At 49.0% G+C, this 24,086-nt stretch overlaps 1 protein-coding gene across 2 annotated transcripts in view; it reads left to right on the top strand.

Annotated features, from left to right (window-relative positions):
* Positions 1-23,673, top strand: part of LOC138503008 (ornithine decarboxylase-like) — a 309,800-nt gene extending 286,127 nt beyond the window's left edge. The window contains exons 9-10 of one of the 2 annotated variants that reach the window (XM_069622440.1): positions 7,547-7,761; positions 23,571-23,673. In XM_069622440.1, coding sequence (XP_069478541.1) covers positions 7,547-7,761; positions 23,571-23,646 — 291 coding nt within the window. In that variant the 3' untranslated portion in view covers positions 23,647-23,673. Of the gene's footprint in view, positions 1-2,179; positions 2,346-7,546; positions 7,762-23,570 lie in introns of those variants that run through there. The other variant, XM_069622441.1, reaches the window with a different exon arrangement.
* Positions 23,674-24,086: the final 413 nt, after the last annotated feature.

The raw sequence follows: 24,086 nt of genomic DNA, 5'->3' as shown, positions 1-24,086 counted from the left end.
GGCTCAGTCTTAGAATTATTCAAGGCTAAGGACTTCAACGCCATCCATTTTTGTATCGCCATAACAATGTTGTTTATCTGCTCAGAGTCGTCAGTGTATACGCCAGATAGCTTCACTACGATCTGGGAATCATCAGCATAATGTGCAAGTGCACCCCGAGAGTAGACAAGAGAACACAGAGGTGTCTTGAATAGACATTAAAAAGCAAGGGCGACAAGACAGGACCCCTGAGGGACTCCACAAGTAAAATCAGTCCTCTTGAATGAGCAGTGCCTTTAACTACGTTCATACTTCTTGGACCGAGAAAAGATTTGAACCATAGTGTGGCAGAGGGGGTACATCTGCCAATAGCGGATAATCTGTCCACCAGAAGACACTGGAAGTTTTACAATAGTGCGAACCTACACACATTGAATGCTGAACTGAACAGAAGTTTTAAACTGTGTTAAACAATGCATATTGAACATTAAACAGAATTGGAGTTTAAAGCAGTGTGAACCCACGCAGATTGAATACCGGATGGACTGAAAGCATGAAACGAAAGTCCATATTGAAAATTAAGTTGACATATAAACTTTACAAGCAAAGCAAACGGCTAATAAGACTAAAGAGGAAAACACCCATGTGAAAACAACCTATGTGACCATTTGTGAGTGAATGAGCTACAGCAAGGCCAAAGGCTGGCAAGAGGTGTGCAACACGCTAAGGCTGAGCCAAGAGGCTAATCAAGAGAAGCCAAAGAAATGAAAAGATTGCACAGGAGGCCAACAAGGATAAACTAAGGGAACGTGATTGTATATATAGGGGACCTGGTTGCACGACCTGTGATGGGTGGACCGTGTGGTCTGACAACTGTGCCTAGACCAGGGAGCCCTACACAGGGAGAGGTAAAGGCACTGTGAAATCAACCGAGAAGGGGACTGCGAGTGAACTGGTGACGCAAACCAGAAGGAGTGCCAGGTTGACCCAGAGAACAGTGAACATTCAAAGACTGAATCACATTGGTTGCTACGTTGTCGTTTTGGGGAAGGGAACCCTGAGACCCGATGAACTACAAATACTGTCTTGAGCACAGGGCCAAAAGACCCTCTTTATGTGTACTGTGTTACTTTGACCTTGGGAAGGGGAGCTGCAGAATAAGCTGAGAGCTGGAAGAAGCTCAGAACTTTGTATTAATCACCATTTCTTTATTTACTAACATCTCTACACACTGTTTAGCTCTAGTTGTGAGGGCAAGGATAGGTTTTGGACACAGACAGACCTTTGCGTTTAACTCTTTGACTCAGACTTTCCTTAGTTTCGTTCAGGTAGGGAATTCCCACCTAAGCATAGGGCAAGTTAGGCCTCTACCATCCTGACATTTAAATTAATAAATATCTTTTGTTTGCACTTAAAGGCCCTCATTACAACTCAGGCGGTAAGGGGTTTACGGCGCCGTAAACAGCGCCAACCCTTACCGCCTGAGTACGAGGTCCCTTAGCATCATGGCGGATTTAACACCTGCTTTTAGCAGGTGTTAAAATCCATGGCGCTAAGGGACCATGTTGTTAATTACGCCACCGTAATTTACGGTGGCGTAATTAACGCCTTCCCCACTCCCATTATGCCCTATGGGGCAAAAATGGGGAAGGGTAAATGGGGATTGGGGACTTACCACCCCGCCAACCTCGGAATGGGGCGGTAAGTCCGCCTACCACCATGGCGTAAACGTAGTTTACGCCATGGTGGTAAAGTCACGGCCCAGGCGGTAACTTACCGCCTGGGTCGTAATGAGGCCCAAAGTCTGTTGTCTGTGTCTTGATTCGTGATGCCTTCACAGCACATATCAATGAACCATAAATATTGAGTGTTACATTCTAGATGTCTTCACCAGGCCTATTATACAGCATTGAAAGTTTGCAGATGTGATCCCCCTGTCTCTAATGCATGTCCTGAATGCAAACAGGGTGATGCTACGCTCGCACATTTAGCTTGGTCATGCAACAGGATTTCACTTGTATGTGTAATCATGCAAATAACATTGTATGCATATCTTATGTCCTGCTTACTAGATCTGCCACTGCCTGTGGGTAAAACTCAGAATACATGTATTCATGTGGCATGTCTTCTAGCATGTAAATGCGTTGCTATCAAGGGGATCTTCCTCAACCTCCCTGCCTCTGCCCTGCGCCCTCTGCAGCTCATCCAGAACAGAACCGCAAGGCTTATCCTTGGCCTTAAGCCAGGGCTCGGATCTCTCCAGCGCTGAAATCCCCCCACTGGCTCCCCGTGGCTGCAAGGATCAAGTTCAAGACCTTCTGCATTGTCCACAAGGCCTTCTTGGGCCTGGGACCTACCAGCCATTGCAGCATTTGTTAATGTAGTGTGGAGGAACCTGGGCGCTGAGGGTAAGAAAACTGGGCAAATTTGTAGAAAGGATTGAATGGCTAACATCAGAAATTATGTGGCACAGAATGATATCAGGGCACGAAGTATTGCTGACAGCAGCATTGGTTGATCTATTGAGGTTCCTAAACCTCCTAAACCAAGATAAAGACAACATCAAAGGAGGGGGAGCTGGTGAACATTAGACAATGATGCTGGAAAACACCCCTGTCACAGAAAACTGAGACTGCGGGACATGAATGAACTTTTTAAGAAACCAGAACCAAAAGAGGTCTGGGAAATTTTGGGGGGGGGAACGCATGTCCAGTTGGGAAGGAGAGGTCCTTCCCCTGTAATATAAGGACTTGACCCCCCTACCGCCCAGGCCTCTCCTTCACAAACTAAGGGTATTGGGCTGGTTTTTTGGTGTTTTATTGTAAAGATGAATTATGAAGATTTATGTTTTGTATTATATTGTAAAGGTCTGCTTATTGTTTTAGATCACAAACCAAATACAATAAAAGAAAAAGAAATACCTACCTATCCGCAACGATGCCTACCTAAATACTGTCCTTCCCGAGTTGAGATTTGGAGGGAGATCCTTATCCTCTGCAGGGGCCTCTCTCTGGAATAGCCCCCTGCCGCCCTCTGTCTTGAGCCGGATCTCTTTAAGTTCCGGAGACTCCTTAAGGCATTCCTCTTCTCCTCTTCCTTCTCTGCCCCTTAACCTCCACTGCACTTGTATACCTCCTCTCCTCCACTGCCTGCACACTCTCACGATCCGAAAGAACCATGCCTCGAAGATCGCCTATCTATCTTTCCCTTGTCTCCCCTGCTTTGCATGGTGACGCCTCAATGCACTTGGAAAAAGTGCAGAATTGTCGTCAGACCTAGTTGCTGTTATCTACACTGTCAACTGTATTATATGTACTTATTCCTTGTACTTACTCTGTCTAGTGCAGACATGCATTGTTCAGAATGTCAAGGGCTCTGAATGACTGTTATTCTTTTCTTTCCCCTTGTTCCCTGCCTCCTTGAGCACTTTGAAACATTTGCTTTGTGTATATGCACTTTACAAATAAACATTACCATACCATTACCACCCATCTGTTTCTAACCGGCCATAATCTATGCATTTTTATTTATACCAGTGGAGTATAGGGCTATAGTGTGGGCGCCTGGTCTACCTTATGCCTGCACTAATACTCTGTTTGTGGGCCACCTTGACATATTTCTCAGTTCCAGCTTGCTCATAATGCTGCTGTTACAACTGTATTTGGATTGGAAAAAAGAGACCACATTTCAGCCCTCGGAGCATCATTGTAGTGGCTTCCTGCTTCAACCACAATTGCTATTTATGGACCATGCCTGAGGTCGTACCGGGAGATGGGCCTTGAAGACTGAGTTAAAGGCTTGAGTGCAGCGAGGGGCGTTTAAAAAGGTTTATAGGCCATAACTCCCATTATGACCTGAAGGGAGGCTGTAAAGCTATTATGACCCACATAGAGAATGGGAGGAAGTGGTTTAAAAAAAAAGAAAGCAATCTGCCTGCTGTGGTTGCGGGGAATTGGTTAGTTCCCGGTGATGGTCGCTGGAAACTAGCTAGTTCCCAGCGACTGCTTGGAAATGTGCAGAGGGAGGAGGGAGCGGCAGCGCTTGGTGAACTTAGCCGGGCCGCACCTGCCTGGTGCACCCAGAAAAGCAATGGGTTGGCTAGGAAAAAAAACCCATGTAAAATTGAATAAGATCACATCCGGACTCATACAATCATCCCTTCAACCATGCGACTGGCTAGTAGCTGTGGATCTGCTGGATCCTTATTTGCACGTCCCATTCGGCTCCTTCACCGCCATTACCTGCGGCTCTCAATAGGCCAAGATCGGTACCAGCACAATGTGTTACTCTTCAGCCTCAGCTTAGCCCCAAGGGTGTTTACCAAGCTGATGTCGGTGGTGGCTGCATTAGTACACCTAAAAGGCAATCATCTACATCCCTACCTGAACGACTGGCTGATCAGGGCCCAGTCCCCAATCCATGCATCACTGCGTCCACAATATATTCTCGATCTTATGCATGATCTAGGCCTGTCAGTCCACGTGAAAATGTCCCCACTCATCCCCGCTCAGAGACTAGAGAGCATAGGCTTCATCTGAGACTTGGGGCAGTGCAAAGTCTTTTCTACAGAAGCAAGGATATGAGTCTTACTGGAAACCACCTCATTGTCCTTTCCCACGCTCAGACCCTGTTGGGTCTGATGGCGGCATGTGTCTTATCAGTGCCGTTGCCAAGGCTACGGATGCAGCACACTCAACTGCGCTTAGCAGCTTCATGTGCTCAGTTGTTAGACCCTCTAACAGCGCCATTACCCATTCCTTTTTGGCTGCACTAAAACCTACTATGGTGGTGGAACATCGACAACATGCAAGTTGTAATGGCTTTTCAGGACCTTCCTCATCAGTTCACCATAACGACAGACTCGTCTCTGTCGGGGTAGGCAGCGGCCCTCGAAGGCCCGCAGATTCATGACAAGTGGGACCAACGGGGCTTTCGGGAACACATACATTTCTTGGAGCTAAAAGCAGCGTTTCCAATGGGCACGGAGTTACAACATCTCAGTGCAGGCCGGGCACCTGGCAGAGGCAGAAAATGTTCAGGCCGATAAACTTAGCAGGAGATCAGCGGCCAACCACGAATGGGAATTCAACGAGCAAGTCCTCGGAGTGATGTTTTCTCCCAAAGGCCACCCTCCGGTGGACCTGTTTGTGACGGAGTCGAACAGCGAATGCCTCTATTATGCCTGATGGAAGGGAAGAGGGAGAGGATCGTTGGGGGACACGCTGTGGGTATCATGGAACAATCTACTTGCGTACGCATTGCCCCCTCTTCTTCTGATTCCATGAGGAATCATGGAGAAATGCAGGCCCTCTAGCCGGACTGGCTTCTCCTGATAGTCCTGCATTGGCCCAAGAGACATTGGTTCTCTGACCTGCTGCTTCTGGCAGATGGACCACCTCTCCCTCTCCTTCCAAATCCTCTTCACCAGCAGAAAGGCAAGGTGATTCTTCCCTGGCCACAATCGCTCTTCTTGATGCTCTGGCACCTGCAACATTAGCCTATGGCCACTTAGGCCTTTCTCAGGACAATCGCAGGGTGATGGGGACATGTAGGAAGACTTCAACTCGCTCCCAATGTAGGGGAAAGTGGATTTCTTTCTGCCACTGGATGCTGGGGCATGAAAAGGAACCCCTCCAAGCATCTATTGATGACTTCCTTTCCTTCTTATCAAATCTGAGTCAAGCAGGACATACCTTGCGGCGGTCGGAGCTTACCTCTCTAATGGAGACGGGCTAGTCTCTTTCGCCAATCCAATGATCAAGCACCACTTTAGGGGAGTAGTACACCTGTTCCCTTCCACTTGACGTTCTATAGCACATTGGGACTTTAATGTAGTTCTTACCACCCTTGCACACAAGCCATTCAAACCAATGGCGCTCATCGACCTACGTTTACTTTCTTGGAAGACTTCCTTCCTGGTCGCAATAAATTCAGCCAGCCGCATAAGCGAGCTTCAAGCCCTATCGGAGGAGGAACAGATGCATAGCCAGGTTTGTGTAACAGGTGGGGCCTGGAGCTAATGTAGAAGGGCCCACCCTAAAGGGAGCCAGCAGAGGGAAGGTGGCTTGGTCTGTGAGATGAGTGTTCATTTAGTGATTCTACGCCTCTGTGGAGGAACCCTACCGTGCTTTTCAAAGATAGAAGGTAGTCTGGAAGACACGTCCGTCCTTTTTACCTGAGGTGGTTTCCGATTTTCAAATAAACCAGGAAACCATGTTGCCCGTGTTTTTTCCGGATCCACAATCAGAAGCTGATCGCACCTTACACAGGCCGGATGTTCAAAAGGCATTGAGGTTCAAGCTCGACAGGACTAGGTCTCACAGGGTCTCAAACAGATTATTTAGAGAAGTAAATTCTGGCAAACAGGCAGCGGAAACCACAATCGCTAGATGGATTGTCTCGTGTATATCCCATGCTTGCAAAGTTCACGGCATGCCGCTCCCACTGGGTCTACATGCACATCTAACTAGAGCAAAAATACGGCTGTAGCCGTTCAGCGCCATGTGCATTGATAGGCCATCACAGAGCAGCCACTTGGGCATCGACTTCAGCCTTCTGCAAACATTATGCGCTGGATACGAGCTCCAGGGCTGATGCATAGTTCGGACAGACAGTCATAAGGAACATATTTTTTGAGTTTAGTGGCATCCTCCCTGGGTAAGAGTAGTGCTTTGTAATCTCCCATAAGTATGGAAAAAAGAGGACGGCACGTAGTAGTAAGGCCAATTTACTCACCGTAGTAACAACTGTACTCCTAGTCCTATGTCCGCTTTCCTCCATACGCCTGCCCCCCATTCCTCCAAAATGTCACGTATAGGTCCTCCCAGTCCTCTCGGCAGACGAAGGGACTGAGGGAAAGGAGCATGAGAGGTGGGGTTATGTGCATGGATGTGCTATGTGCACTTCGCCTGCCCCGAGCTTTCTAAATTCTTAAAGGGGAAGTGTGCTTGGGCTTGCTTTGGCTGCGGTCCTGTCGCCCGCTTCACGGGTATTCCCGTAAGTACGGGGGAAAGAGGACATTGGTCTAGGAGTACAGTAGTCACTACAGTGAGTAACATTTCCTTTGAGAGGCCAGGACTTTCCTCTATGGAACAGACTCCCCCTTAATTTACAGCCGATACCGGCATACTCCATCCTTAGAAAGAACATGAACAGGTTTCTATTCTTCTAAAAGCTTGAGCATCTGGTTTGCAACTGTCTCGGCTGATTGGCGCCTTGAGATGGTTTTAGCTGAAATAATTCATGTACATGTATTGTCCCTCCTATTATTAGTTTGAACAGCTTGGTAGTATGCCAAAATCCACTTTTTGTGAATGTCCTTCTACTCCCCAGGACCAGAATCTAATGTCCTAACATTCAAAGCAAGCCTCCAAACTGCACCCATGCAAATAGCTAAGGCTAACCCCTAATTGGGAACTTTCAGAAAGAGCCTAGAGGTGCTTACACTATAAAACCGCCCACCTCCTACTCCTATTTACCTATATGCACGATTCTTGGCGGGTGGTCTTTGTTTCCTTTGTGTTCTGATCATCATCTCACACATGCCCTTTTTCTATCTCCACACCAGGTTCCCTCCCTCGATCAGCCACTGTATGCCAGCAGACTCTGGGGACACAGCAGTAAGCAAATGGATTGTATAGTAGATGGCCTGCAGCTTCCAGAACTCAGGGTTGGTGAATGGCTCATCTTCGAGAACTTGGGGGCCTACACTGCGTCCATTGCATTCACCTTCAACGGCCTGCAGCCGCCCGGGACCCACCACGTCATGCCTCAGTGGGCTAGGTAAGGAGGCTCACAGGACCTTTGGACATAGAGTCCAAGGAAGAGAGGAATTGGAATCAGCAATGACATAGTGACTGATGCCAGAATCAGTGATGACATCATACCAGAAAGAGCAGGAAACTATGGTTACATCATGGTGAGATGGTGGGATGCAGTAATTACATCATGCCAGCGAGGGTGGGACCAACTGATGACATCATGGCAGACTTGGTAAGAGCTACTGATGGCATCATGGCGAGAGGGCATGATCCAGCATTAAGATCAAACCAGAGAAAGCAGGAACTAGTAATGACTTCATGCCAGAGAGGGTGGGAACAAGTGATAACATCATAGCACATGGGGCACGAGGTAGTGATGACATCTTTGCGAGAGGGCAGGATCCAGTAATGACATCATACCAAAGAAGGCAGTAATCAGTAATGACACAATGGCAGAGAAGGCAGGAACAAGTGATCACATCATAGATGGGGCAAGAGCTAGGGATGACATCAGGGCGAGGGAGTGGGATGCAGTAATGGCATCATATCATAGAAGGTAGGAATCAGTAATGACACCCTGGCAGAGAGGGCAGGACCAAGTGATGACATCATAGATGGGGCAAGAGCTGGAGATGACATCATGGCGAGAGGGCAGGATGCACTAATGACACCATACCATAGAAGGCAGGAATCAGTATTTTTCCTACAAGTGATGACATCATAGATGGGGCAAGAGCTAGGGATTACATCATGGTGAGGGAATGGGATGCAGTAATGATATCATATCATAGAAGGCAGGAATCAGTAATGACACAATGGCAGAGAGGGCAGGAACAAGTGATGATATCATCATGGTGAGAGGGCAGGATGCACTAATGACATCATACTACAGAAGGCAGGAATCAGTAATGACTACTGGCCAACGTGAGCTGGAACAAGTGACAACATCACAGCAGAGGGGGCAAAACTATGGATGACATTATGGAAAAAGAGTGCGGGATCCACTAATGATATCATTCCAAAGAGGGTGGGATCCAGTAATTACATCACATGAACCCGGTAAACACTGGCAATGAAAAGGCAGGAACATGTAGGAGGTGTTTCTTAAAGGCTTGTTGCCTTTGGGGGATTCCAGGTGGATTAACATAGAAAAAGGTGTAAAAAACGGAACTGCAAGGGGTTGCTTAGTGTCTTGCTTCCTTCTGATCTTCTGGGGGTACTAATGGCTTAGTGACTTGCTTCCCTCTGATCTTCTGGGGGTACTAATGGCTTAGTGACTTGCTTCCCTCTGATCCTCTGGAGGTGCCAATGGCTTAATGACTTGCTTCCTTCTGATCTTCTGGGGGTACTAATGGCTTAGTGACTCGCTTCCTTCTGATCTTCTGGGGGTAGTAATGGCTTAGTGTCTTCCTTCCTTCTGATCTTTTGGGGGTACTAATGGCTTAGTGACTTGCTTCTTTCTGATCTTCTGGGGGTACTAATGGCTTAGTGACTTGCTTCCTTTTGACTTGCTTCCTTCTGATCTTCTGGGGGTACTTATGGCTTAGTGACTTGCTTCCTTCTGATCTTCTGGGGGTACTAATGGCTTAGTGACTTGCTTCCTTCTGATCTGCTGGGGGTACTGATGGATTCGTGACTTGCTTCCTTATGATCTTCTGGGGCTACTAATGGCTTAGTGACTTGCTTCCTTCTGATCTTCTGGGGGTATTAATGGCTTAATGACCTGCTTCCTTCTGATATTCTGGGGGTACTAATGGCTTGGTGACTTGCTTCCTTCTGATCTTCTCGGGGTACTAATGGCTTAGTGACTTGCTTCCTTCTGATCTTCTGGGGGTACTAATGCCTTAGTGACTTGCTTCCTTCTGATCTTCTGGGGGTATTAAAGGCTTAATGACCTGCTTCCTTCTGATCTTCTGGGGGTACTAATGGCTTAGTGACTTGCTTCCTTCTGATCTTCTTGGGGTACTAATGGCTTAGTGACTTACTTCCTTCTGATCTTCTTAGGGTACTAATGGCTTAGTGACTTGCTTCCTTCTGATCTTATGGGGGTACTAATGGCTTAGTGACTTGCTTCCTTCTGATCTTCTGGGGGTACTAATGACTTTGTGACTTGCTTCCTTCTGATCTATTGGGGGTACTAATGGCTTAGTGACTTGCTTCCTTCTGATCTTCTGGTGGTACTAATGGCTTAATGACTTGCTTCCTTCTGATCTTCTGGGGGTACTAAAGGCTTAGTGACTTGCTTCCTTCTGATCTTCTGGGGATACTAATAGCTTAGTGACTGGCTTCCTTCTGATCTTCTGGGGGTACTAATGGCTTAATGACTTGCTTCCTTCTGAACTTCTGGGGGTACTAATGGCTTAGCGACTTGCTTCCTTCTGATCTTCAGGGGATACTAATGGCTTAGTAACTTGCTTACTTTTGATCTTCTGGGGGTACTAATGGCTTAGCGACTTGCTTCCTTCTGATCTTTTGGGGGTACTAATGGCTTAGTGACTTGCTTCCTTCTGAAATTCTGGGGGTACTAATGGCTTAATAACTTGCTTCCTTCTGAACTTCTGGAGGTACTAATTTGGGGTACTAATGGCTTAGTGACTTGCTCCCTCCTGATCTTCTGAGGGTACTACTGGCTTAATGACTTGCTTCCTGCTGATCTTCTGGGGTACTAATCTGGGGGTACTAATGGCTTAATGGCTTGCTTCCTTCTGATCTTCTGGGGGTACTAATGGCTTAGTGACTTGCTTCCTTCTGATCTTCTGGGGGTACTAAAGGCTGAGTGACTTGCTTCCTTCTGATTTTCTGGGAGTACTAATAGCTTAGTGACTGGCTTCCTTCTGATCTTCTGGGGATACTAATGGCTTAATGACTTGCTTCCTTCTGAACTTCTGGGGGTACTAATGGCTTAGCGACTTGCTTCCTTCTGATCCTCAGGGGGTGCTAATGGCTTAGTGACTTGCTTCCTTTTGATCTTCTGGGGGTACTAATGGCTTAGCGACTTGCTTCCTTCTGATCTTCTTGGGGTACTAATGGCTTAGTGACTTGCTTCCTTCTGATCTTCTGGGGGTACTAATGGCTTAATGACTTGCTTCCTTCTGAACTTCTGGGGGTACTAATTTGGGGTACTAATGGCTTAGTGACTTGCTCCCTCCTGATCTTCTGGGGGTATTACTGGCTTAATGACTTGCTTCCTTCTGATCTTCTGGGGGTACTAATGGCTTAGTGACTTGCTTCCTTCTGATCTTCTGGGGGTAGTAATGGCTTAGTGACTTGCTTCCTTCTGATCTTCTGGGGGTACTAATGGCTTAATGACTTGCTTCCTTCTGATCTTCTTGGGGTCCTAATGGCTTAGTGACTTGCTTCCTTCTGATCTTCTCGGGGTACTAATGGCTTGTGACTTGCTTCCTTCTGATCTTCTGGGGGTATTAATGGCTTAGTGACTTGTTTCCTTCTGATCTTCTGGGGGTATTAATGGCTTAATGACTTTGATCTTCTGGGGGTACTAATGGCATAATGACTTGCTTCCTTCTGATCTTCTGAGGTACTAATGGCTTAATGACTTGCTTCCTTCTGATCTTCTGGGGGTACTAATGGCTTAATGGCTTGCTTCCTTCTGATCTGCTGGATGTGCGAGTGGTTTAGTGACTTGCTTCCTTCTGATCTTCTGGGGGTACTAATGGCTTAATGACTTGCTTCCTTCTGATCTTCTGGGGTACTAATGGCTTAATGACTTGCTTCCTTCTGATCTTCTGGGGTACTAATGGCTTAGTGACTTGCTTCCTTCTGATCTTCTGGGGGTACTAATGGCTTAATGACTTGCTTCCTTCTGATCTTGATGGGGTACTAATGGCTTAATGACTTGCTTCCTTCTGATCTTCTGGGGGTACTAATGGCTTAATGACTTGCTTAATTTTGATCTTCTGGGGGTACTAATGGCTTAATGACTTGCTTCTTTCTGATCTTTAGGGGGTACTAATGTCTTAATGACTTGCTTCCTTCTGATCTTCTGGGGGTACTAATGGCTTAATGTCTGAATAGCAGAAGAAGGCAGAGGAGGGGGTCGCAGAGGCAGACCCAGGGGCTCACAGTGCAGTTAGGAAGGTCATGTTGCGTGAAAATGATAGGAATGCAACAACAAATGACTCAAGCCTGGGCCCGCCTTTTCCCCTCCCAGTAGCCCTCTCTATCCCCTTCTCCAAACTTCAGTGGGAGCACAGCTGCGGATCCAGCAACAAATTACTCAAGCATGGGCCTGCCTTCTCCCCTCCTTGTGGCCCTCTATATCCCCCGTTCTCCATGATTCAATGGGACACAGCTGCAGATCCAGCAACAAATGACTCAAGCCTGAGCCCACCTTCTCCCCTCCCTTCCCTGTAGCCCTCTCTATCCCCTCACTACATGCTTCAATGGGAACACAGCTGCGGATCCAGCAACAAATGACTCAAGCCTGGGCCCGCCTTCTCCCCTCCCTGTAGCCCTCTCTATCCCCTATCTACATGCTTCAATTGGAGCTCAGCTGCGGATCCAGCAACAAAAGACACAAGCCTGGGCCTGCCTTCTCCCCAACCAGAAGGCATCTCTATCACCCCTCTCTCCACTCTTCAATGGGAGCACAGCTGCAGATCCACCAAGAAATGACTCAAGCCTGGGCCCACTTTCTCCCCTACCTGTAGCCCTCGGCCTCCCCTCTCTCCATGCTTCAATTGGAGCACAGCTGCAGAACCACAAAGAAATGACTCAAGCCTGGGCCTGCCTTCTGCCCTCCCTGTAGCCCTCTCTATCCCCGCGCTACATGCTTCAATGGGAGCACAGCTGCAGATCCATCAACACATGACTCAAGCCTGGGCCCACCTTCTCTCCAACCTGAAACCTTCTCTATATGCATTAAATAGGAGCACAGCTGTGGATCCACAAACAAATTAATCACCTCTGGGTCTGGCTTCTCCCCTACCTGTAGCCCTCTCTATCCCCCCTCTACATGCTTCAACGGGAGCACAGCTGTGGATCCAGCAACAAATGACTCAAGCCTGTGCCTGCCTTCTCCCCTACCTGTATATCACTCTATCCCCCCTAGCTATGCTTCAATGGGAGCACCTCTGCAGAACCAGCAACAAATGACCGAATCCTGGGCCCGTCTTCTCCCCTTCCTGTAGCTGTCTCTATCCCCTATCTCCATGCTTCAATGGGAGCACAGCTGCAGATCCAGCAACAAATTACTCAAGCGTGGGCCTGCCTTCTCCCCTACCTGTAACATTCTGCATCCCATACCTCCATGCTTCAATGGGAGCACAGCTGCGGATCCAGCAACAAATGACTCAAGCGTGGGCCCGCCTTCTCCCCTATCTGTAACCATCTCGATATGCATTAAACAGGAGCACAGCTGCGGATCCACAAACAAATTACTGAACTCTAGGTCCGGCTTCTCCCCTACCTGTAACTCTCTCTATCGCCTCTCTACATGCTTCATCTGGAGCCAGCTGCAGATCCACAAGCAAATGACTCAAGCCTTGGCCCGCCTTCTCCCATCCCTGTATCCCAGTCTATCACCCCTCTCCATGCTTCAATGGAAGCACAGCTGCCGATCCAGCAACAAATTACTCAACCCTGGGCCTGCCCTCTCCCCTACCTGTAACATTCTGCATCCCCTACCTTCATGCTTCAATAGGAGAACAGCTGTGGATCAACCAAGAAATGACTGAAGCCTGGGCCTGCCTTCTCCCCTACCTGTAGCCCTTGCCTCCCCTCTCTACACTTCAATGGGAGCACAGCTGCGGATCTAGCAACAAATGACTCAAGCCTGGGCCCGCCTTCTCCCTTCCCTGTAGCCCTTGCCTCCCCTCTCTACACTTCAATGGGAGCACAGCTGCAGATCAACAACATATAACTCAAGCCTGAGCCCGTCTTCTCCCCTCCCTGTAGCCCTCAGCCTTCCCTCTCTACATGCTTCAATGGAAGCACAGCTGCAGATCCACCAAGAAATGGCTCAAGCCTGGGCCCGTCTTCTCCCCTCCCTCTAGCCCTCAGTCTCCCCTATCTCTGTGCTTCAATGGGATCCAGCAACAAATGATTCAAGCCTGGGCCTGCCTTCTCCCCTCCCCGTAGCCCTCGTCTCCCCTCTCTCCATGCTTCAATGGGAGCACAGCGGATCCAGCAACAAATGACTAAAACATGGTCCCACCTCCACCCCTACCAGTAGCCTTCTCTATCCCCTCTCTCCATGCTTCAATGGGAGCACAGCTGTGGATCCAGCAACAAATGACTCAAGCCTGAGCCCGCCTTCTCCCCTCTCTGTATCCCACTCTATCCCCCCTCTCCATGCTTCAATGGGAGCACAGCTGTGGATCCACCAAGAAATGACTCAAGCATGGGCCCACCTCTCCGCTACCTGTAGCACTCTCTATACCCTCTCTCTATGCTTGAATGGGAGCACAGCTGTGGATCCAGCAACAAATGACTCAAGCATGGGGCCACCTTCTCCTCCCCCTGTAGCCCTCTCTATCCCCTTCTCCACAGTTCAATGGGAGCAAAGCTGTGGATCCAACAACAACTGACTCAAGCCTGGGCCCGCCTTCTCTCCCTGTAGCCCTCTCTATCCCCTCTCTCCATGCTTCAATGGGAGCACAGATGCAGGTCCACAAACAAATGACTCAAGCCTTGGCCTGCCTTCTCCCCTACCTGTATGTAGCCCTCTGTCTCCCCTCTCCCCATGTCTTTCCAAGTGTACCTTAATAGAGAATCCTTCTAATTCTTCCCATTGCTTAAGCCTCAGGCCATACATCATAGCAGAGATGCCAGGACCCAGCAACGACTGCATGGTTGTCTGAAAGAAGAAGAGTCTCTGGAGGCAATGAGACCTCATCCGTCTCTAAGCGTTTAAGGGCCTTCTCCAGATAGAGACACAGTGACTAGTCTCGAGGAGGAGAGATGGGTGGAGAAAAGGGATGCCCCCTGCCCCTTCTCGGGTTGCTTATTGTGCCCTTACTGCCCCTTATCAGCTCCATACTTACTTACACAGGGAAGGGAATTCAGGGAAAATGTTAAGACCTCCCGACGGTCTTATGTCTCCAAAGCCAGTATGGAAAGTGCAGAGTCAACAGCATACTTGCCTGACATAGCGCTTACTCCACGCCTCCGCCCCCCAAGACCCTTCCTTCCATCATGGTCCTTTCTCGAGACGCTGGCCCAATGGGAGGAATGCTGTATTATTCTGCAGGTCCGGCTGCCTCCAAACATCTCCTACTCCTTCCTTTCTCGTGCCTTCTATGGCCCTGTGCGAGAAAGAAATGAGGAGGTGGCACTGGGACAGAAATCAGAGAGTGCTGCTGAGGAAGAGATGAGAGTGAGTTAGAATTCCAGGGCTACCTGTCAGTTAGAAATCAGTGAGTGACAGTGAGTTAGATATTGGAGGGGGTGGTGACTTAGGAATCAGGAGGTGACAGTGACTGGGAAATCGGGTGCTGCATGTGAGTTTGGAATCAGTAGTTTCCGGTGTATGGGAAATCGGGGGATGTCTGTGAGTTTGGAATCAGTAGTTTCCGGTGTATGGGAAATAGGGGGCTGCCTGAGAGTTTGAAATGAGTAGTTTCCGGTGTTGGGACATTGGGGGCTGTCTGTGAGTTTGGAATCAGTAGTTTCTGGTGTATGGGAAATAGGGGGCTGCCTGTGAGTTTGGAATCAGTAGTTTCCAGTGTATGGGAAATTGGGGGCTGTCTGTGAGTTTGGAATCAGTAGTTTCCGGTGTATGGGAAATTGGGGGCTGTCTGTGAGTTTGGAATCAGTAGTTGCTGGTGTATGGGAAATAGGGGGCTGCCTGTGAGTTTGGAATCAGTAGTTTCCGGTGTATGGGACATCGGGGGCTGTCTGTGAGTTTGGAATCCGTAGTTTCTGGTGTATGGGAAATAGGGGGCAGCCTGTGAGTTTGGAATCAGTAGTTTCCTGTGTATGGGAAATTGGGGGCTGCCTGTGAGTTTGGAATCAGTCGTTTCCGGTGTATGGGAAATCGAGGGCTGCCTGTGAGTTTGGAATCAGTAGTTTCCGGTGTATGGGACATCGGGGGCTGTCTGTGCGTTTGGAATCAGTATTGTCTGGTCTATGGGAAATAGGGGGCTGCCTGTGAGTTTGGAATCAGTAGTTTCCGGTGTATGGGAAATTGGGGGCTCTCTGTGAGTTTGGAATCAGTAGTTTCTGGTGTATGAGAAATAGGGGGCTGCCTGTGAGTTTGGAATCAGTAGTTTCCGGTGTATGGGAAATTGAGGGCTGCCTGTGAGTTTGGAATCAGTAGTTTCTGGTGTATGGGAAATAGGGGGCTTCCTGTGAGTTTGTAATCAGTAGTTTCCGGTGTATGGGAAATTGGGGGCTGCCTGTGAGTTTGGAATCAGTAGTTTCCGGTGTATGGGAAATCGAGGGCTGCCTGTGAGTTTGGAATCAGTAGTTTCCGGTGTATGGGACGTCGGGGGCTGTCTGTGCGTTTGGAATCAGTAGTTTCTGGTCTATGGGAAATAGGGGGCTGCCTGTGAGTTTGGAATCAGTAGTTTCCGGTGTATGGGACATCGGGGGCTGCCTGTGAGTTTGGAATCAGTAGTTTCCGGTGTATGGGAAATTGGGGGCTGCCTGTGAGTTTGGAATCAGTAGTTTCCGGTGTATGGGAAATTGGGGGCTGCCTGTGAGTTTGGAATCAGTAGTTTCCGGTGTATGGGAAATCGAGGGCTGCCTGTGAGTTTGGAATCAGTAGTTTCCGGTGTATGGGACATCGGGGGCTGTCTGTGTGTTTGGAATCAGTAGTTTCTGGTCTATGGGAAATAGGGGGCTGCCTGTGAGTTTGCAATCAGTAGTTTCCGGTGTATGGGAAATTGGGGGCTGTCTGTGAGTTTGGAATCAGTAGTTTCTGGTGTATGGGAAATAGGGGGCTGCCTGTGAGTTTGGCATCAGTAGTTTCCGGTGTATGGGAAATTGGGGGCTGCCTGTGAGTTTGGAATCAGTAGTTTCCGGTGTATGGGAAATCGAGGGCTGCCTGTGAGTTTGGAATCAGTAGTTTCCGGTGTATGGGACATCGGGGGCTGTCTGTGTGTTTGGAATCAGTAGTTTCTGGTCTATGGGAAATAGGGGGCTGCCTGTGAGTTTGGAATCAGTAGTTTCTGGTGTATGGGAAATAGGGGGCTGCCTGTGAGTTTGGAATCAGTAGTTTCCGGTGTATGGGAAATTGAGGGCTGCCTGTGAGTTTGGAATCAGTAGTTTCTGGTGTATGTGAAATAGGGGGCTTCCTGTGAGTTTGGAATCAGTAGTTTCCGGTGTATGGGAAATTGGGGGCTGCCTGTGAGTTTGGAATCAGTCGTTTCCAGTGGAAGGGAAATAGGGGGCTGCCTGTGAATTTGGAATCAGTAGTTTCCGGTGTATGGGAAATAGGGGCCTGCCTGTGAGTTTGGAATCAGTCGTTTCCGGTGGAAGGGAAATAGGGGGCTGCCTGTGAGTTTGAAATCAGTCGTTTCCGGTGTATGGGAAATAGGGGTCTGCCTGTGAGTTTGGAATCAGTCGTTTCCGGTGGAAGGGAAATAGGGGGTTGCCTGTGAGTTTGGAATCAGTCGTTTCCAGTGGAAGGGAAATAGGGGGCTGCCTGTGAGTTTGGAATCAGTCGTTTCCAGTGGAAGGGAAATAGGGGGCTGCCTGTGAGTTTGGAATCAGTAGTTTCCGGTGTATGGGAAATAGGGGTCTGCCTGTGAGTTTGGAATCAGTCGTTTCCGGTGGAAGGGAAATAGGGGGCTGCCTGTGAGTTTGGAATCAGTCGTTTCCAGTGGAAGGGAAATAGGGGGCTGCCGGTGAGTTTGGAATCAGTCGTTTCCAGTGGAAGGGAAATAGGGGGCTGCCTGTGAGTTTGGAATCAGTAGTTTCCGGTGTATGGGACATCGGGGGCTGTCTGTGCGTTTGGAATCAGTATTGTCTGGTCTATGGGAAATAGGGGGCTGCCTGTGAGTTTGGAATCAGTAGTTTCCGGTGTATGGGACATCGGGGGCTGCCTGTGCGTTTGGAATCAGTAGTTTCTGGTCTATGGGAAATAGGGGGCTGCCTGTGAGTTTGGAATCAGTAGTTTCCGGTGTATGGGACATCGGGGGCTGTCTGTGCGTTTGGAATCAGCAGTTTCTGGTCTATGGGAAATAGGGGGCTGCCTGTGAGTTTGGAATCAGTTGTTTCCGGTGTATGGGAAATTGGGGGCTGTCTGTGAGTTTGGAATCAGTAGTTTCTGGTGTATGGGAAATAGGGGGCTGCCTGTGAGTTTGGAATCAGTAGTTTCCGGTGTATGGGAAATTGAGGGCTGCCTGTGAGTTTGGAATCAGTAGTTTCTGGTGTATGGGAAATAGGGGGCTTCTTGTGAGTTTGGAATCAGTAGTTTCCGGTGTATGGGAAATAGGGGGCTGCCTGTGAATTTGGAATCAGTAGTTTCCGGTGTATGGGAAATTGGGGGCTGCCTGTGAGTTTGGAATCAGTCGTTTCCGGTGGAAGGGAAATAGGGGGCTGCCTGTGAGTTTGGAATCAGTAGTTTCCGGTGTATGGGAAATTGGGGGCTGTCTGTGAGTTTGGAATCAGTAGTTTCTGGTGTATGGGAAATAGGGGGCTGTCTGTGAGTTTGGAATCAGTAGTTTCTGGTGTATGGGAAATAGGGGGCGGCCTGTGAGTTTGAAATGAATAGTTTCCGGTGTATGGGACATCGGGGGCTGTCTGTGAGTTTGGAATCAGTAGTTTCTGGTGTATGGGAAATAGGGGGCAGCCTGTGAGTTTGGAATCAGTAGTTTCCGGTGTATGGGAAATTGGGGGCTGCCTGTGAGTTTGGAATCAGTAGTTTCCGGTGTATGGGAAATCGAGGGCTGCCTGTGAGTTTGGAATCAGTAGTTTCCGGTGTATGGGACATCGGGGGCTGTCTGTGTGTTTGGAATCAGTAGTTTCTGGTCTATGGGAAATAGGGGGCTGCCTGTGAGTTTGGAATCAGTAGTTTCCGGTGTATGGGAAATTGGGGGCTGCCTGTGAGTTTGGAATCAGTAGTTTCAGGTGTATGGGAAATCGAGGGCTGCCTGTGAGTTTGGAATCAGTAGTTTCCGGTGGAAGGGAAATAGGGGGCTGCCGGTGAGTTTGGAATCAGTCGTTTCCAGTGGAAGGGAAATAGGGGGCTGCCTGTGAGTTTGGAATCAGTAGTTTCCGGTGTATGGGACATCGGGGGCTGTCTGTGCGTTTGGAATCAGTATTGTCTGGTCTATGGGAAATAGGGGGCTGCCTGTGAGTTTGGAATCAGTAGTTTCCGGTGTATGGGACATCGGGGGCTGCCTGTGCGTTTGGAATCAGTAGTTTCTGGTCTATGGGAAATAGGGGGCTGCCTGTGAGTTTGGAATCAGTAGTTTCCGGTGTATGGGACATCGGGGGCTGTCTGTGCGTTTGGAATCAGCAGTTTCTGGTCTATGGGAAATAGGGGGCTGCCTGTGAGTTTGGAATCAGTTGTTTCCGGTGTATGGGAAATTGGGGGCTGTCTGTGAGTTTGGAATCAGTAGTTTCTGGTGTATGGGAAATAGGGGGCTGCCTGTGAGTTTGGAATCAGTAGTTTCCGGTGTATGGGAAATTGAGGGCTGCCTGTGAGTTTGGAATCAGTAGTTTCTGGTGTATGGGAAATAGGGGGCTTCTTGTGAGTTTGGAATCAGTAGTTTCCGGTGTATGGGAAATAGGGGGCTGCCTGTGAATTTGGAATCAGTAGTTTCCGGTGTATGGGAAATTGGGGGCTGCCTGTGAGTTTGGAATCAGTCGTTTCCGGTGGAAGGGAAATAGGGGGCTGCCTGTGAGTTTGGAATCAGTAGTTTCCGGTGTATGGGAAATTGGGGGCTGTCTGTGAGTTTGGAATCAGTAGTTTCTGGTGTATGGGAAATAGGGGGCTGTCTGTGAGTTTGGAATCAGTAGTTTCTGGTGTATGGGAAATAGGGGGCGGCCTGTGAGTTTGAAATGAATAGTTTCCGGTGTATGGGACATCGGGGGCTGTCTGTGAGTTTGGAATCAGTAGTTTCTGGTGTATGGGAAATAGGGGGCAGCCTGTGAGTTTGGAATCAGTAGTTTCCGGTGTATGGGAAATCGAGGGCTGCCTGTGAGTTTGGAATCAGTAGTTTCCGGTGTATGGGACATCGGGGGCTGTCTGTGTGTTTGGAATCAGTAGTTTCTGGTCTATGGGAAATAGGGGGCTGCCTGTGAGTTTGGAATCAGTAGTTTCCGGTGTATGGGAAATTGGGGGCTGCCTGTGAGTTTGGAATCAGTAGTTTCCGGTGTATGGGAAATCGAGGGCTGCCTGTGAGTTTGGAATCAGTAGTTTCCGGTGTATGGGACATCGGGGGCTGTCTGTGTGTTTGGAATCAGTAGTTTCTGGTCTATGGGAAATAGGGGGCTGCCTGTGAGTTTGGAATCAGTAGTTTCTGGTGTATGGGAAATAGGGGGCTTCCTGTGAGTTTGGAATCAGTAGTTTCCGGTGTATGGGAAATTGGGGGCTGCCTGTGAGTTTGGAATCAGTCGTTTCCAGTGGAAGGGAAATAGGGGGCTGCCTGTGAGTTTGGAATCAGTAGTTTCCGGTGTATGGGAAATAGGGGTCTGCCTGTGAGTTTGGAATCAGTCGTTTCCGGTGGAAGGGAAATAGGGGGCTGCCTGTGAGTTTGGAATCAGTCGTTTCCGGTGTATGGGAAATAGGGGTCTGCCTGTGAGTTTGGAATCAGTCGTTTCCGTCGGAAGGGAAATAGGGGGCTGCCTGTGAGTTTGGAATCAGTCGTTTCCAGTGGAAGGGAAATAGGGGGCTGCCTGTGAGTTTGGAATCAGTCGTTTCCAGTGTATGGGAAATAGGGGTCTGCCTGTGAGTTTGGAATCAGTCGTTTCCGGTGGAAGGGAAATAGGGGGCTGCCTGTGAGTTTGGAATCAGTCGTTTCCAGTGGAAGGGAAATAGGGGGCTGTCTGTGTGTTTGGAATCAGTAGTTTCTGGTCTATGGGAAATAGGGGGCTGCCTGTGAGTTTGGAATCAGTAGTTTCCGGTGTATGGGAAATTGGGGACTGTCTGTGAGTTTGGAATCAGTAGTTTCTGGTGTATGGGAAATAGGGGGCTGCCTGTGAGTTTGGAATCAGTAGTTTCCGGTGTATGGGAAATTGGGGGCTGCCTGTGAGTTTGGAATCAGTAACTTCCGGTGTATGGTAAATCGAGGGCTGCCTGTGAGTTTGGAATCAGTAGTTTCCGGTGTATGGGACATCGGGGGCTGTCTGTGTGTTTGGAATCAGTAGTTTCTGGTCTATGGGAAATAGGGGGCTGCCTGTGAGTTTGGAATCAGTAGTTTCTGGTGTATGGGAAATAGGGGGCTGCCTGTGAGTTTGGAATCAGTAGTTTCCGGTGTATGGGAAATTGAGGGCTGCCTGTGAGTTTGGAATTAGTAGTTTCTGGTGTATGGGAAATAGGGGGCTTCCTGTGAGTTTGGAATCTGTAGTTTCCGGTGTATGGGAAATTGGGGGCTGCCTGTGAGTTTGGAATCAGTCGTTTCCAGTGGAAGGGAAATAGAGGGCTGCCTGTGAGTTTGGAATCAGTAGTTTCCGGTGTATGGGAAATTGGGGTCTGCCAGTGAGTTTGGAATCAGTCGTTTCCGGTGGAAGGGAAATAGGGGGCTGCCTGTGAGTTTGGAATCAGTCGTTTCCAGTGTATGGGAAATAGGGGTCTGCCTGTGAGTTTGGAATCAGTCGTTTCCGGTGGAAGGGAAATAGGGGGCTGCCTGTGAGTTTGGAATCAGTCGTTTCCAGTGGAAGGGAAATAGGGGGCTGCCTGTGAGTTTGGAATCAGTCGTTTCCAGTGGAAGGGAAATAGGGGGCTGCCTGTGAGTTTGGAATCAGTCGTTTCCAGTGGAAGGGAAATAGGGGGCTGCCTGTGAGTTTGGAATCAGTAGTTTCCGGTGTATGGGAAATAGTGGTCTGCCTGTGAGTTTGGAATCAGTCGTTTCCGGTGGAAGGGAAATAGGGGGCTGCCTGTGAGTTTGGAATCAGTCGTTTCCAGTGGAAGGGAAATAGGGGGCTGCCTGTGAGTTTGGAATCAGTCGTTTCCGGTGGAAGGGAAATAGGGGGCTGCCTGTGAGTTTGGAATCAGTCGTTTCCGGTGGAAGGGAAATAGGGGGCTGCCTGTGAGTTTGGAATCAGTCGTTTCCGGTGGAAGGGAAATAGGGGGCTGCCTGTGAGTTTGGAATCAGTCGTTTCCAGTGGAAGGGAAATAGGGGGCTGCCTGTGAGTTTGGAATCAGTCGTTTCCAGTGGAAGGGAAATAAGGGGCTGCCTGTGAGTTTGGAATCAGTCGTTTCCGGTGGAAGGGAAATAGGGGGCTGCCTGTGAGTTTGGAATCAGTCGTTTTCAGTGGAAGGGAAATCGGGGGCTGCCTGTGAGTTTGGAATCAGTCGTTTCCAGTGGAAGGGAAATCGGGTGCTGCCTGTGAGTTTGGAATCGGTAGTTTCCGGTGTATGGGAAATCGGGGCTGCCTGTGAGTTTGGAATCAGTCGTTTCCAGTGGAAGGGAAATAGGGGGCTGCCTGTGAGTTTGGAATCAGTAGTTTCTGGTGTATGGGAAATTGGGGTCTGCCAGTGAGTTTGGAATCAGTCGTTTCCGGTGGAAGGGAAATAGGGGGCTGCCTGTGAGTTTGGAATCAGTCGTTTCCGGTGTATGGGAAATAGGGGTCTGCCTGTGAGTTTGGAATCAGTCGTTTCCGGTGGAAGGGAAATAGGGGGCTGCCTGTGAGTTTGGAATCAGTCGTTTCCAGTGGAAGGGAAATAGGGGGCTGCCTGTGAGTTTGGAATCAGTCGTTTCCAGTGGAAGGGAAATAGGGGGCTGCCTGTGAGTTTGGAATCAGTCGTTTCCAGTGGAAGGGAAATAGGGGGCTGCCTGTGAGTTTGGAATCAGTCGTTTCCAGTGGAAGGGAAATAGGGGGCTGCCTGTGAGTTTGGAATCAGTAGTTTCCGGTGTATGGGAAATAGTGGTCTGCCTGTGAGTTTGGAATCAGTCGTTTCCGGTGGAAGGGAAATAGGGGGCTGCCTGTGAGTTTGGAATCAGTCGTTTCCGGTGGAAGGGAAATAGGGGGCTGCCTGTGAGTTTGGAATCAGTCGTTTCCGGTGGAAGGGAAATAGGGGGCTGCCTGTGAGTTTGGAATCAGTCGTTTCCGGTGGAAGGGAAATAGGGGGCTGCCTGTGAGTTTGGAATCAGTCGTTTCCGGTGGAAGGGAAATAGGGGGCTGCCTGTGAGTTTGGAATCAGTCGTTTCCAGTGGAAGGGAAATAGGGGGCTGCCTGTGAGTTTGGAATCAGTCGTTTCCGGTGGAAGGGAAATAAGGGGCTGCCTGTGAGTTTGGAATCAGTCGTTTCCGGTGGAAGGGAAATAGGGGGCTGCCTGTGAGTTTGGAATCAGTCGTTTCCAGTGGAAGGGAAATCGGGGGCTGCCTGTGAGTTTGGAATCAGTCGTTTCCAGTGGAAGGGAAATCGGGTGCTGCCTGTGAGTTTGGAATCGGTAGTTTCCGGTGTATGGGAAATCGGGGCTGCCTGTGAGTTTGGAATCAGTAGTTTCTGGTTTATGGGAAATAGGGGGCTGCCTGTGAGTTTGGAATCAGTAGTTTCCGGTGTATGGGAAATCAGGGCTGACTGCGAGTTTGGAATCAGTAGTTTCCGGAGTACAGGAAATCGGGTGCTGCCTGTGATCATGAAATGTCTTTGGCTTCAGGGTGCGGAAGTGAGTTCGGAATTTGAGTGTGCAGTTGTGTACTCACCATGACGCTGACTGATGGCACTTGTAATAAGAGGGACCTTCTTTGTCTGCAGGAAAGTGATGCAGCTGGATCCAGAGGCGCTCCTGCAACTCTCCCACTCTATGGAAAAAGTAATGCTGGTTTCATGAAAATAAAAAGCTTTAAAAAATGAAGAATGGGTTTCTGACCCTCATTATTTGTACTCCAAAGGTGGATGACACCTGGTCCCTTGCATCTAAGCATCTTTTCACTGTCCCAGTGGCAGCTTTGTGGGTAGATGCAAAGCCCCGATACAGGCACAGGCTATTGAATTTGCGAAAAGTGACGCGTCATCACAGGCAGGTCTGCAGTCATACAAAAGCACAAAATGATGGGCCACTGCTTTACATGCAAGTAGCTTAATATGGCAGGCCAGTACCTAGATTGGCTACAACTTTCCCGCACCTTGACTGGACTGGACCTTGACTGGACCTAACAGTCCTTATGTGAGCTGCATGGTCACCATCTCTAATATCCAAATGATATCTGGCTCTAACCTCAAAATCTGCCGACTTTCCCCCAAATGATCCCAAAACAGATCTTCCAATGT

The sequence above is a fragment of the Ambystoma mexicanum genome, chromosome 11, assembly GCF_040938575.1.
Source record: "Ambystoma mexicanum isolate Mex_15411 chromosome 11, UKY_AmexF1_1, whole genome shotgun sequence".
NCBI lineage: Eukaryota > Metazoa > Chordata > Amphibia > Caudata > Ambystomatidae > Ambystoma > Ambystoma mexicanum.
This window is presented reverse-complemented; position numbering and strand designations above follow the sequence as displayed.